Genomic DNA, 12,736 nt, shown 5'->3' on the forward strand with positions numbered 1-12,736 from the left:
CCACCTATGCCAGACCATGTTTAACAGACCACACCACTACGGAATGAGACACTTAGACAAATAAAGAAAGCAAGTATCAAGTTAAGGGAGAACACACTTTAGCCTAGGGGCTTTCCTGATGGCGCAGTGGTTGAGAGTCCGCCTGCTGATGCAGGGGACACAGGTTTGTGCCCCGGTCGGGGAAGATCCCACATGCCACAGAGCGGCTGGGCCCGTGAGCCATGGCCGCTGAGCCTGCGTGTCCGGAGCCTGTGCGCCGCAACAGGAGAGGCCACAACAGTGAGAGGCCCGCGTACCGCAAAAAAAAAAGAAGAAGAACCCTACACAAATGAACTTGCTAATAAGTATTTTTAAGAATTATATAAAACTGCTCTAGAGAAAGGGGCTTCTGAGCAGTTTTATACTCCTAACCATCTATTGTTCACAATCTATCAAGTTGGACAGCCAAATTTTACATTTTTCTCTACTACTGCTGTTACAGCAGCAGAAGAAACAGAAAATACGGAAGCCAGGACTGACATCCGGATGCAAAACCAAACTGTGCTCCCCAGACTCATCTTTTGTTTCAGCAACACCACAGCATTTCAACTGTTTAAAAATAGGTCAGCAAGTCATGGTTTGCTGGGCAACTGCCCCCCCACTGAGGCCTGACTCAGTTCTGGCACACAGGGTGAAAAAGGTTACACACCTAACAGAGCAGGCACAGACTAACATTCCCACCTGCCCTGCTGCTCTCTGGGCAGTGAGTTCTCACACTAGATCAGAGCCATGCCACTGCTCACCTCAAACACATGTGAACATCCCAACACGGTCAAAGCTCCAGCCCATCTCCAAACTACTCCCTATGCCCATCTTGACAAGGAGAGGGGTGGGCCAGCAGCCACCCCTGAACATGGGTGATAAACCACAACTGCTTCCAAATAAGACCATTGTCTACTTTAAATCTCTCAGCCCTGTGGAGACTGATGCTCACTTCCTCCCTCTGACTCCAGCTGGCTCTCAGGAGACGGTCCAGCCTGCACACCTGATCCCTTAGAAGGATGCAATATAATCCCACCCATCAAGAGTTGTCCTGGCCATAAAGCCAGCCCCATCCTAGTCCCTCTCCAGAGCTTCCACTACATACAGGAGTTTCAGCAAGTCTCAAGTAAGCTGTTGGTGATATTCCTTGAGTCCCAGTGATTTGTCACAGAAGTACTGGCACCACCCTGGCACCAGAGCTGTTTTAGGCGAGAGGAAACTGAATGAAGGAAAGGAGTTCAGCAACCACACAACTATTTTTTTTGCGGTACGCGGGCCTCTCACTGTCATGGCCTTTCCCATTGCGGAGCACAGGCTCTGGACGCGCAGGCTCAGCGGCCATGGCTCACGGGCCCAGCCACTCTGCGGCATGTGGGATCTTCCTGGACCGGGGCACGAACCCGCGTCCCCTGCATCGGCAGGCGGACTCTCAACCACTGCGCCACCGGGGAAGCCCCACACAACTATTTTGACATCACTGAGGAAAGGGGAAGAGAGGAAAGGAGAGAGAATGGAGGGAGGGAAGAAGGGCCACAGTTTAATATTATTTGTTTAAATATTGTATCATTCTGAATTCTCCTTTTTTGATACTGCAGGCCAAATACCTACAATCTCAGGCCCAAGAAATAATAAAAGAATTTCCAGGAAAGCTATAAATTCTTTGTACAAAAATAGGTATTGAGGAGTAAAGCCTCATAAGTTAAAGAGCTTTCCCAAAGCTTAAGGTGAAAAAGAGAGGAAAGACATCTGGCTTAGAGCCCATTTTGATTTTTTACCTTTTAAAATACACAAACAACAAATAAACAAGAAACAATAACCAAAACATCTCCCAAAACTATCAAAATAGAGAAAAGCCCAAGCTATCAGTTAAAAATAACATCAATCCACCAGGATTGACAGCACTTTTTAAAAAAATCACTGGCAGTTGAGCACAGATTTCAAATATTTTAAAAATAGAATCTGCCTAAACAAATACATGGAATGAGCACAGGAGTCTGCCTGGTTCTACTCATTTACTGTGCTGTCTACGCCGATTTGGCTGGTTAGTGGTTTCCCCATAACGTTTTTTTTAAAGAGAGAGAGTCGCTAGCACTGGTTCAGCAGGCAGAGTCTGTAGATGTCACCCACTTGAGTGGGGCTAGAGGCGTCAGTCAAGTCACAGGATTAGTTGGCTTTCACAATTCAACATGCAGCAAGCAAGCTGCAAGTCCAAGCTTCTCTGTGAGTGGTAATGGCACCTGGCCCACAAAAGAGAAAATTCTGGGTGGACAACAGGAAACCTCTGGATCCTTCAGAGGAATCCTAGGCTGAAAGAGAAAAAGGAGCATTAAACACATTTATAAATATTTATTTCTGCAAACATTCCACCCAAAAGCTAGAGAAATCTATACTTATTATTTTCTAAACTGAGGGAGAATTGTTTACTCTCTACCAAGTACACATCACTTTGTCCTCCTGCTCTAATCTCAGTTCATTAAATCATCTTAATGGCAGTAACAGCTACCTGTACTAAGTGCATATTTTGTGCTAGGTGTTGCTCTGAGTTCTTTATGTATATTGCCTCATTTACCCTCACAACAACCTGTGCATGAGGTAATGCTCTTGCTATTTTACAGGTGAAGAATGTGAAGCCTACACAAATAAACTTGCCCTAAGATATACAGCTATTAAGGCTGGGAACTGAGGTTAAGAATCCGCCTGCCAGTGCAGGGGACACGGGTTCGAGCCGTGGTCCGGTAAGATCCCACATACCGCGGAGCAACTAAGCCTGTGCACCACAACTACTAAGCCTGCGCTCTAGAGCCCACAAGCCACAACTACTGAGCCCACGTGCCACAAGTACTGAAGCCCGCGGGCCTAGAGCCCGTGCTCTGCAACAAGAGAAGCCACTATGATGAGAAGCCCGTGCACCGCAATGAAGAATAGCCCTGGCTCACCACTAGAGAAAGCCCGCGCACAGCAATGAAGACCCAACACAGCCAAAAATAAAAACAAATAAATTAATTAATTTAAAAAAAATTTTTTTAATTAAAAAAAAAGGCTAGGAACTGAATCCAAGCTTAACTGAATGCAAAGCTCATGTTCTTACCACCACTACACCTCTCACCAGCGAATGTTTACTAAATGCCTACTAGATGCAAGGCAGTCATTACTGGGGGGAAGAGAAGAAGACGGGGGCCACGAATATATTAAGTCTGGCCTTTGTCTTCCAGAAGAGAAACTAGCTACAGCGATAAGACAATACATGTGAAGCAAATATCTATGATAAATCACATTAAATGTCAACATTTTAGTAATGTCAATAAGAGTTCAAAGGAAAAGCTATATCTGTCTGGGTTAGCCAAAGAAGGTTTTGAAGACGAGGTAGGGTTTAGGCTGGGCTTTGAACAATGGGTAAGATTCTGACTGCTGAAAATAATGCCCATTAATAAGTAGGTGCTGAATCAGTAGTTCTCATCAGGGATTGATTTTGCCCCCTCCCATGAAGGGGACATTTGGAAATGTCTGGAGGCATTTTTGGTTGTCACAATTCGGGGAAGGGTGCTACTGGCATCTAGTGGGTAGAGACCAGGGATGCTAAATATCATACAATGCACAGGACAGCTCCCCACAACAAAGAATTATCTGACCTAAAATGTCGATAGTGCCAGTTGAGAAACTCCATGCGAAATAAATGTCTTTGGGAGTACACTATTGATGATAATAAAATTGCATTATCTTCTTCAAAAAATACTTGTTCCTGGGCTTTCCTGGTGGCGCAGTGGTTGAGAATCCGCCTGCCAATGCAGGGGACACGGGTTCGAGCCTGGTCCAGGAAGATCCCACATGCCGCGGAGCAACTAAGCCCGTGCCCACAACTACTGAGCCTGCGCTCTAGAGCCCGTGACCCACAACTACTGAGCCCATGTACTGCAACTACTGAAGCCTACGTGCCTAGAGCCCATGCTCTGCAACAAGAGAAGCCACCACAATGAGAAGCCCACGCACCACAACGTGAGTAGCCCCCGCTCGCCGCAATTAAAGAAAGCCTGTGCACAGCAAGGAAGACCCAACACAGCCAAAAATAAATAAATAAAATAAATATTTTTTTTTTAAAAATACTTGCTCTTTTTATAAAATCACCATCAAAAAAATCTTGGATTGTATTCTTTATGTAAAACAAATAGATGGCAGGCACTTGGATCTGGGGGCTTGGAGACTGAACAGAGTTCAGATCTGGAGGTGCAGGCTTGGGAGCAGATATCAAACAGAGAACAGAACTGAGCTGCAGAAGGAGACCAAACTGCTAAGAGGGGGACAAGCAAGAGCAGGAACAAGCAGAGAATTTAAGACAGAGCACTGAAAAACATGAAGAGGTGGAGGGGGAGGCAGACAATAGTAAAGCACTGCAGAGATGAAAAAAATTAAAGAGGAAGGAGGAGAAGGAGAATAGTGTGAAGTCATGACAGCCACAGGTGTTCCTAGTTAGAGGAAGTGAGCAGGGAGAGGGTAATGTGAAAATGCCACTGCTTAATCCAGTGGGAGGTCATTCATTATCTGTGGGCCTCCACTTTTCTGAATCACTAACATTTTTAAGAATCTTATAAAAACTATATAATCTCTCCTCCAGAAAAATGTACATATGCACCTACACATAAAATTCCATCAACAATACCAGGAACTTTATTAGAGCCCTTAGGAAGTCCACAGTTAACAGGAAGAATCCTGCTCTAAAACGTCTTGGTAAAATATTAAACTGACTTTTTTTTTTTTTTTTTTGGCTGCGTTGGGTCTTTGTTGCTGCGCGCGGGCTTTCTCTAGTTGCAAGCAAGCAGCGGCTACTCTTCGTTGCAGTGCGCAGGCTTCTCATTGTGGTGGTTTGTTGCAGAGCATGGGCTCTAGGCACGCAGGCTCAGTAGTTGTGGCACACAGGCTCAGTAGTTGTGGCACACGGTCTTAGTTGCTCTGCGGTATGTGGGATCTTCCCAGACCAGGGCTCAAACCCGTGTTCCCTGCATTGGCAGGCGGATTCTCAACCACTGCACCACCAGGGAAGTCCTGACTTATTTTTTTAATGCATTTCTTTCTTCCAAAAGTAGAGCTGTCGACATAGAAAGACATTTCTTGATTATCTTCAAAAATGAAAGCAAGAAAAGGTGTAATTGATACAATGTATCCTTCAAAAATAACTTATGCTGGGACTTCCCTGGTGGTTCAGTGGTTAAGAATCCGCCTGCCAATGCAGGAGACACAGATTTGAGCCCTGGTCCGGGAAGATCCCACATGCCGCAGAGCAACTAAGCCTGTGCGCCACAACTACTGAGCCCATGTGCCTAAAGCCCGTGCTCCGCAACAAGAGAAGCCACTGCAATGAGAAGCCTGCGCACTGCAACGAACACCCAACGCAGCCAAAAATAAAAATTACTTATGCTTGGTTTTGACTTATGAAGATACAGGTAGAAATATTCAGACACAGAATCCAAACGCCAAACTTACCTCAATCAGACAGCCCAGCCTAGAAGCCAGAGGCAACAATGAAAGAAAAGAGAGTTCAGATAATTCACTCAAGGATAAGTAAGAAGACCACACTGAAATCTAACTTCCTATAAAAGAATAAAGATTTATCTATAAGGATTGGGCTTGTGTTCTCTTTCTATTGCTGATGTCTCAAATAGTAATTATGCTCATATCTCTGGTAAAATGAGCATATCAGACCAGAGATCGCTTCATCTGCAACACAAGCCTTATAAAACAAGACCAAGCCTCACCCAGTTTTCTTCAGTAACAATTACTACTACTTGTTAATGCTTTAACAATCACAATGTGCTTCCAAAACATAATTTCAATTGAGCCTCATAAGAAATCTGGGAAGTAGATATAACTATTATCCCCATTTGCAGAGGAAGAAGTAGGCTGAGAATGAGTGGTTTTCCCAGGCCAGAGGAATGATGCCTCAAATTAGGTCTAACTACAAATCCCCTGGCCTTTCCAGTTAGCCACATGGCTTCCTCAGAGGAAAGCACAGCAGCCACTGCACTTCACCAACTGAGCCTCCGACAATCAGCAGTCACAGCACTAAATAATCCTTTTTACCCTAAATATCCTCAAAAACATATTGTATGATATGATTTCCAGGGTCCTTCAGCATGAGCTGTTTATCTGGAAAGCTTTATTGAATAAACAAAGCTAAAGTCTGCGCAGAAAAGGAACATAACTATTCCATGTTTACTGAACATCTTCTCAGCACTCCTGTACTTGGTTTCACAAGTTAGTTTACACTTGCTTTTAATTTGCTTAACAAGTATTCTTAAGATATTTTTCACGTGTCCCATCTGTCCAAGAATGCAGGGACCGTGTGGGTCTGTGTTCACAGCTCTGCCCCTCAGCACCTGGGACAGTGCTGAGTAGTTGCTCAATAACCATCTGCTAAATGAACTCAAGGGCAGGACCCAGCCTTATAATTTTTACATCTCTTCTGACTACAACCATACCACACTGGGAATTCAAAATATGCTACTGACTAGAGACAGAAAGGAACTACATTAATAAGACACACAGAATAAGTACAATTAGTACCTTTTTTCCCCTCTTTCTTCCCCTCAGACCATTTCAGTCTTGTTGGTGTCATCATGACAGCTGGAGAGCCAGAAAATGACTGTGACAAGAAAATTTTATAGTGGCTTAAATGTCCTAATGTCATTTCTATAGACAGACTTTACTAACAGAGGAATTATTTACTTTTTCAATTTCAATATGAAGAGTTTTACCAACGTATTTAGATCTCATTAATCTTAACTGTTTTATTTCTGGCTTAATGAAGTAACCATTCTTGGGATAACCTGAAGGACCACTCCACACGTACTGCAGTGCCGAGCAGGCCTGGCTCAAATGTTACCCACCCTGTGGAGTCTCCCAGTAAGAACTGCTCCCTCCAGCACTTTGTGTGTGGAGCTATTTCACTGCATTTGTCATTTCTGCTTATGACTGGCTATATCTTCCTTGAACTCAAAATGTTTGTTGAATGAATCAATGAAAACCTACAGAAAGAAGTCAGCATAAATGAAAAGACTGGGGAAAAGGCATAGTTGAATATGGCCCAAAGAAACACAGTAAAACAGACGACAGTATATTAATTTTCTTCCTTTCTATAAATGAACACATACAAAGAGAAAGTACAAAGAATAGTATCTTACTAAATTTATATTTTCTTTGCTGGCTCTCTTCAATTCATCAATGGCTACCGATTCTGGAGTAGGGTACTTGTTTTTCTCTTCTGACATCATCTGATTTCCCAGGACCTTCCGCTGATTTAGGAAGAGAAAATATTTGATTTATAAACATCTACAATATCTATATTATAATTACCCTGGTCTTCAAAACTATAGTTTCTTAGGTTAAAAAAATCTCAGCTCTTTGATAAATTCCCCCAGGCATCTTATACAAGAGAGGTCAAAGCATGTTACTAAAAAACCTGAGATCACTGCCTTTCTTTAGGTGATCACTATTCCTCTTTAAACAAATTAAAGGGCTGAAATGTTAAAAGCAACTTTCTAGTTGATTTAAACCAACTAATACAGGCCAATTACAGTGCTCCTGAGGCCATAAAAGAAACACCAGTTACCTACCAGTATAATTGTTTCCCTAAAGACATATTGTCTCTGGCACCTTTTAAGAGTCCCCTCCTCCCCCTCCCCACTAAAAGACACTTACACTGGGTCTACTCAAAGATTCTGCTTCCCTGTCATGTCCTCCTCACACAGGACTGGAAAATTTGGAGAAATTCTCTAAGAGTTTCTAGTACAGCCATAAAAGGGTACGGGCCTTCTTAAAAGGGTCACATGACTATACTGATATTCAGAGCAAGACTAAAAGCCCTTTCATCTCTGAACAGCTTAAAAGCTAATGTAACCTACTGTATCAGTTGACAGTGACAATTCTACCATCTTTGAAGAAATCTTTCTTTTTTCCCCTTAGAGAATAAATTTGAATTCCAAAAAAAGGAACATATCAAAACTAGAACATTAAACTTTAAAATATAAATATTAGTAGGAATATTCTGTAATAAATCATTTACATGAGATGAATTTTGGAGGAAAAAAAGTCTAGCCAAAAACAAAGTATCAAAGCAGGATAGAAATCAAACAGCTAAAACACAGAAGTGCTAGAAAAATAAGGCCAGTACATCTTCCTTTCACAAGTCAGATATCACCTCAGAGTAAGCTGAACTGGGGATACCAGGAGCCACAGGACTAGCTATAAAAGCTAAAATTCAGCTTCCAGTGAATTTTTTAACAGAAATTTCATTACTCCTTTGCTATCGAGCAGAAACCTGCATCTATTATTAGCTTGAAAGTCTCTTCATTTATAATGAAAACAGTTTACCCTTCTGTCCTATAAAACTTGCTAACATTGTGTTTAAAATTATTTTTCTAAAATGTTTTCTCCTGATACAATTATAAACTCTTTTATAACTCTAAAGTTCTAAATGCTCTGAAGAGGGCAGCTGCCAAGAAGGATACTATATTTTTACATTTCAAGCAATAATTAGCAACACTTCTAGAACCAACTGCAGGAGAAGAGCTCACTATGAAGAGAAAACCATACCCATCTAACTTCAGTTAAAGAAACATGTTTGACTAACACACAGAGAAACACTTATTGGACTGTAACTTTTCTTGTTACCAATCATCTCTATGACAGGAAGTCAGAGGGAATGACAGACTTCCAAGTAAAATGAACCAAGGATGCTCATTTTACTTGCCACGTCTAAGCAGGTGAATACACTTTTGGGGTTCTAGCAAAGGGAATTTTTTTTAATTATGGTAAAATATACATAACATAAAATTTATCATTTTAACCATTTTCAGGTGTACAGTTCAGTAGTGTAAAGTACAGTCATATTGTTGTGCAACCATCACCACATCCCAGAAATTTTTCATCTTCCCAAACAGAAACTCTGTACCCATTAAACAATAATCCCAATTCCCCCCAGACCCTTAGTCCCTGACAACCACCATTCTACTTTCTGTTTCTATGGATTTGACTACTGTAGGTACCTCATATAAGTGGAATAATACAATATTTGTTCTTTTGTGACTGGCTTATTTCACTTAGCATGATGTTCTCAAGCTTAATCTATGTTGTAGCATGTGTCGGAACTTTCTTCTTTTTTAAGGCTGAGTACTGTTCCATTGTTCATATATACCACATTTTGTTTATCCATTCATCCATCAACGAACACTTGAGTGGCTTTTGCCTTTTGATTGTAAATAATGCCACTACAAACATGTATACAAATATCTGTTCATATCCTTACTTGGAATTGCTTGATTATATGGTAGTTCTATTTTTAGTTTTTGAGGAACTGCCATACTGTTTTCCATAGTGGTTGCACCATTTAACATTCCCACCAACAGTACACAAGGGTTCCAATTTCTCCACATCCTTACCTTGCTATTTTCTGTTCTGTTGATAATAGCCATCCTAGTGAGTGTGAATTGTTATCTCATTGTGGTTTTCATTTGCAGTTCCTTAATGATAAGGGATATTGAGCGTTTTTTTAATCTTCTTCAGAAAAATGCCTATTTAAATCCTTTGCCTTTTTTTTTTTTTCTTTTGGGCCATGCTGTGCAGCATGTGAGATTTCAGTTCCCTGACCAGAGATCAAACCCATGTCCCCTGTAGTGGAGGCGTGGAGTCTTAACCACTGGACCACCAGGGCAGTCCCTGCACATTTTTTTTTTTAATCCACACTTTTATTTATTTACTTTTCAGTAAGTTTAAATCCTTGAAGGGTACAGCATCACATGGATTCTGTGTCCAATGGCCTTAGCAGGAAGGTTGCTTTGGAATTTGGCTCAAACCATGCCACTGTTTCCATGAGCACGAGTTATCTTTTCCCAGATTACTCTGGTTTTGTTAGGTTTTCCACCAGGAGTTACTGTGTTGTTCTTTGCTTTGTACACGTAAGCACATCTCTTGACTAGATAGAATTCAGTTTCATCTCGAGCATATACACCTTCCATTTTCAGAAGAGCTGTGTGCTCCCTCTGGTTCCATAGATCCCGCTATAGCCAGCAAAAATGGCCTTGGACCACAGCCTTCCAGACATATTTGTCATTTTAGAAGTCCTGTTCCCAGCAGGCCTCCACAGGGTCCAAGATGGCTGAAAAAGGCCCTGCGCATTTTTTAATATGGATTGATTTTCTTTGCTGTTGTTGTAAGAGTTCTTTTTATATTCTGGATATTAACCGCTCATAAGATATATATTCTGTAAATATTTCCTCTCATTCTGTGAGTTGCCTTTTCACTCTGTTTGATGTCAAGCAAACCTAATGTCCCAAGGCTACTGGCCCCAGTGGATAGGATTGAGTGAATTCTAAACTGCTATTAATGATAATAACTACAACCAAAATTAGAGTAAGATGAAGTTGCAACTGCTAACAACTACAGTTTAAAAAATACACACACACACATATATATACATATATATATATATATACACACATATATATATATTACAAGGTATTTTTTTTAAGAGCACAACTTTTAAGCAAAGATCTCCTTAATGTTGCTGGATTTATAAATTTTAATAATGTTAAACAATTTTAAAAAGAAAACCTGTAGAACACAGAACAGTGCTAATCTCTCTCCAAGTTAACTAGTTAGAACCTTGCCTTTGTTTATGCCTGGAAATTTGAACCCCATAATCAGCTATCTACTGCCACCTGCTGGCAATATTCCTTAACTACAAGTTCAGATCATCAATGAAGACTCAAATAAATTGAACCTACAGACAGCGATGGTAGCAACACCACAGAAGTACATATTGCATTTGTTTTAAAAACAAGATTTTTAAAGAATTTGAGACAAAGGAAGAGAACAAAACAACTGATCAAAATATTAAGCTCACAAAAATCTGAGTTACCTAAAACTCATTAGCCTATTAGAAAACCCATTTCCAGTCTCTGTCAACTTTCTCACTTTTCCATAACTTTAGCAAATTGCACAATGAAGTATGTAGCACAAAGCAGGTCATGAACCAAAAGAGATTCTCTACTCAGGGATGAGGACTCTGTCCTCAGCCCCAGAAGAGACAAAAGGACCTTTATTTCCTTTATCCCTTACTTCTCCAATCATAGAGCCCCTTCTCTGATTTGAAACACAGAAAAATGCTTTGAAAAATAAAAGCTTTTCCAAATTCTATTCTTTTCCCCTTACAAGTGAAGCCTTCATAGAATCCCAAAGAACAGAATAAAACTGTTTATGCATAAGAAGAGTCAGACTGTTAAATTTTCTCACGATCAATGCTGAAAATGACAGCACAGTGTACCTACCTTAATAAGGCCACTGAAGGACCGTGAACGGGCCCTCTTCTGCACCCGGAGGGTAGAAGGTTCTCGTCCTGGTGTTTGGGTCTCAGAATGCTTATTAAACTAGAAGAAAATATAAAGAACATTTTGTTAGTAGTCTCCCATCAAGAGATAGCATTCTGTGACAATCAATAGCTAAGTGGAAATACCCAGAAAAGCCCAGGAATAAGTGAATCTGTACATACATGGATTAGTAGGTTGGCAAGCAAATCACAAAGGCAAAAATTATGCCACCAAGAAGAAGTCAAAATGTATTAAATTAGCCTGAAGGTAAATTAAATTAAATAAAATAATACACACCCCAAAACAATCAAATTGGAATCAGATCAAGCTTCTAGAATTAGATCTAACTACCAGTTTATAGCAAATACAGAGGACTAAGAAACATCTTAAGTAATACCACAGGGATGCAATCAGCAAAATCCAGACTGTGGGAGACAAAGAATCTGGTTTCTTTCACAAACAAAGTGCAAAGAGAGAGAGAGGATGGTTTATGTGTGTTTAAATGCAATGTGCTATCTGTATTGGATCCTAGAACAGAAAAAGGATATTAGTGTTAAAACTGGTAAAATCTAAACAAAGTCTGTAATGTTACTAGTAATGTACTAATGTTAATTTATTAGTTTTGACAACGTTAGCATTAGGAGGAACTAGGTGAAGGATATGTGGGAATTCTGTACTTTCTTTGCAATTTTTCTCCCAACCTAAATTATTTCAAATTGAAAAGTTTATTCAAACAAACTTCAGCAATTTTTAGGGAGGAGAAAAATAGGAGGGGAAAGAAGGATGGACCTATATATTAAAAGAAACCTAGTAGCTGTAACAGCTCCAGAAAACGCATACCCTTTGGTCATGCCACTTCTAGAAAATAATCTGCAATGAGAATACTTATGAACAAATATGTATAAACTAAAAAATGACCTAATTTCTTTTTTTTTTTAATTTATTTATTTTTGGCTGTGTTGGGTCTTCGCTGCAGCGCACGGCCTTCTCATTGCAGTGGCTTCTCTTTTTGCAGAGCACGGGCTCTAGGTGTGCGGACTTCAGTAGTTGTGGTGCACGGGCTTAGTTGCTCCACGGCATGTGGAATCTTCCCAGACCAGGGATTGAACCCGTGTCCCCTGCATTGGTAGGCGGATTCTTAACCACTGTGCGACCAGGGAAGTCCCCAAAATGACCTAATTTCCCCTAATATGTCCAGTAGAGGACAAACTGTATATATATATCAGGTTATATATAATAAAATATATGCAACCATTAAAAATGTTTACAGTCTTTTAATGACATGGAAAATGCTCTGATATAATGTTATATGAAAAGGGCAGGATAGGGCTTCCCTAGTGGCGCAGTGGTTGAGAGTCCGC

General features: G+C 40.6%; 1 protein-coding gene and 1 pseudogene across 2 annotated transcripts in view; both read right to left on the reverse strand.

Annotated features, from left to right (window-relative positions):
• Positions 1-1,404: 1,404 nt before the first annotated feature.
• ARHGAP19 (Rho GTPase activating protein 19) overlaps positions 1,405-12,736 on the reverse strand; it is a 54,631-nt gene continuing 43,299 nt past the window's right edge. For both annotated transcript variants that reach the window (XM_027112181.1, XM_027112182.1), the window contains exons 9-13: positions 11,337-11,435; positions 7,194-7,304; positions 6,577-6,655; positions 5,497-5,515; positions 1,405-2,327 (exon numbers count right to left, since the gene is read on the reverse strand). In XM_027112181.1, the coding sequence (XP_026967982.1) occupies positions 5,502-5,515; positions 6,577-6,655; positions 7,194-7,304; positions 11,337-11,435 (303 nt within the window). In that variant the 3' untranslated portion in view covers positions 1,405-2,327; positions 5,497-5,501. The remainder of the gene's footprint in view (positions 2,328-5,496; positions 5,516-6,576; positions 6,656-7,193; positions 7,305-11,336; positions 11,436-12,736) is intronic.
• LOC113623252 (60S ribosomal protein L35a pseudogene) lies at positions 9,734-10,379 on the reverse strand (annotated as a pseudogene).

This window comes from Aethalodelphis obliquidens, unplaced genomic scaffold (genome assembly GCF_003676395.1).
Source record: "Aethalodelphis obliquidens isolate GAN/ISIS:26980383/991018 unplaced genomic scaffold, ASM367639v1 scaffold11, whole genome shotgun sequence".
Lineage (NCBI taxonomy): Eukaryota > Metazoa > Chordata > Mammalia > Artiodactyla > Delphinidae > Aethalodelphis > Aethalodelphis obliquidens.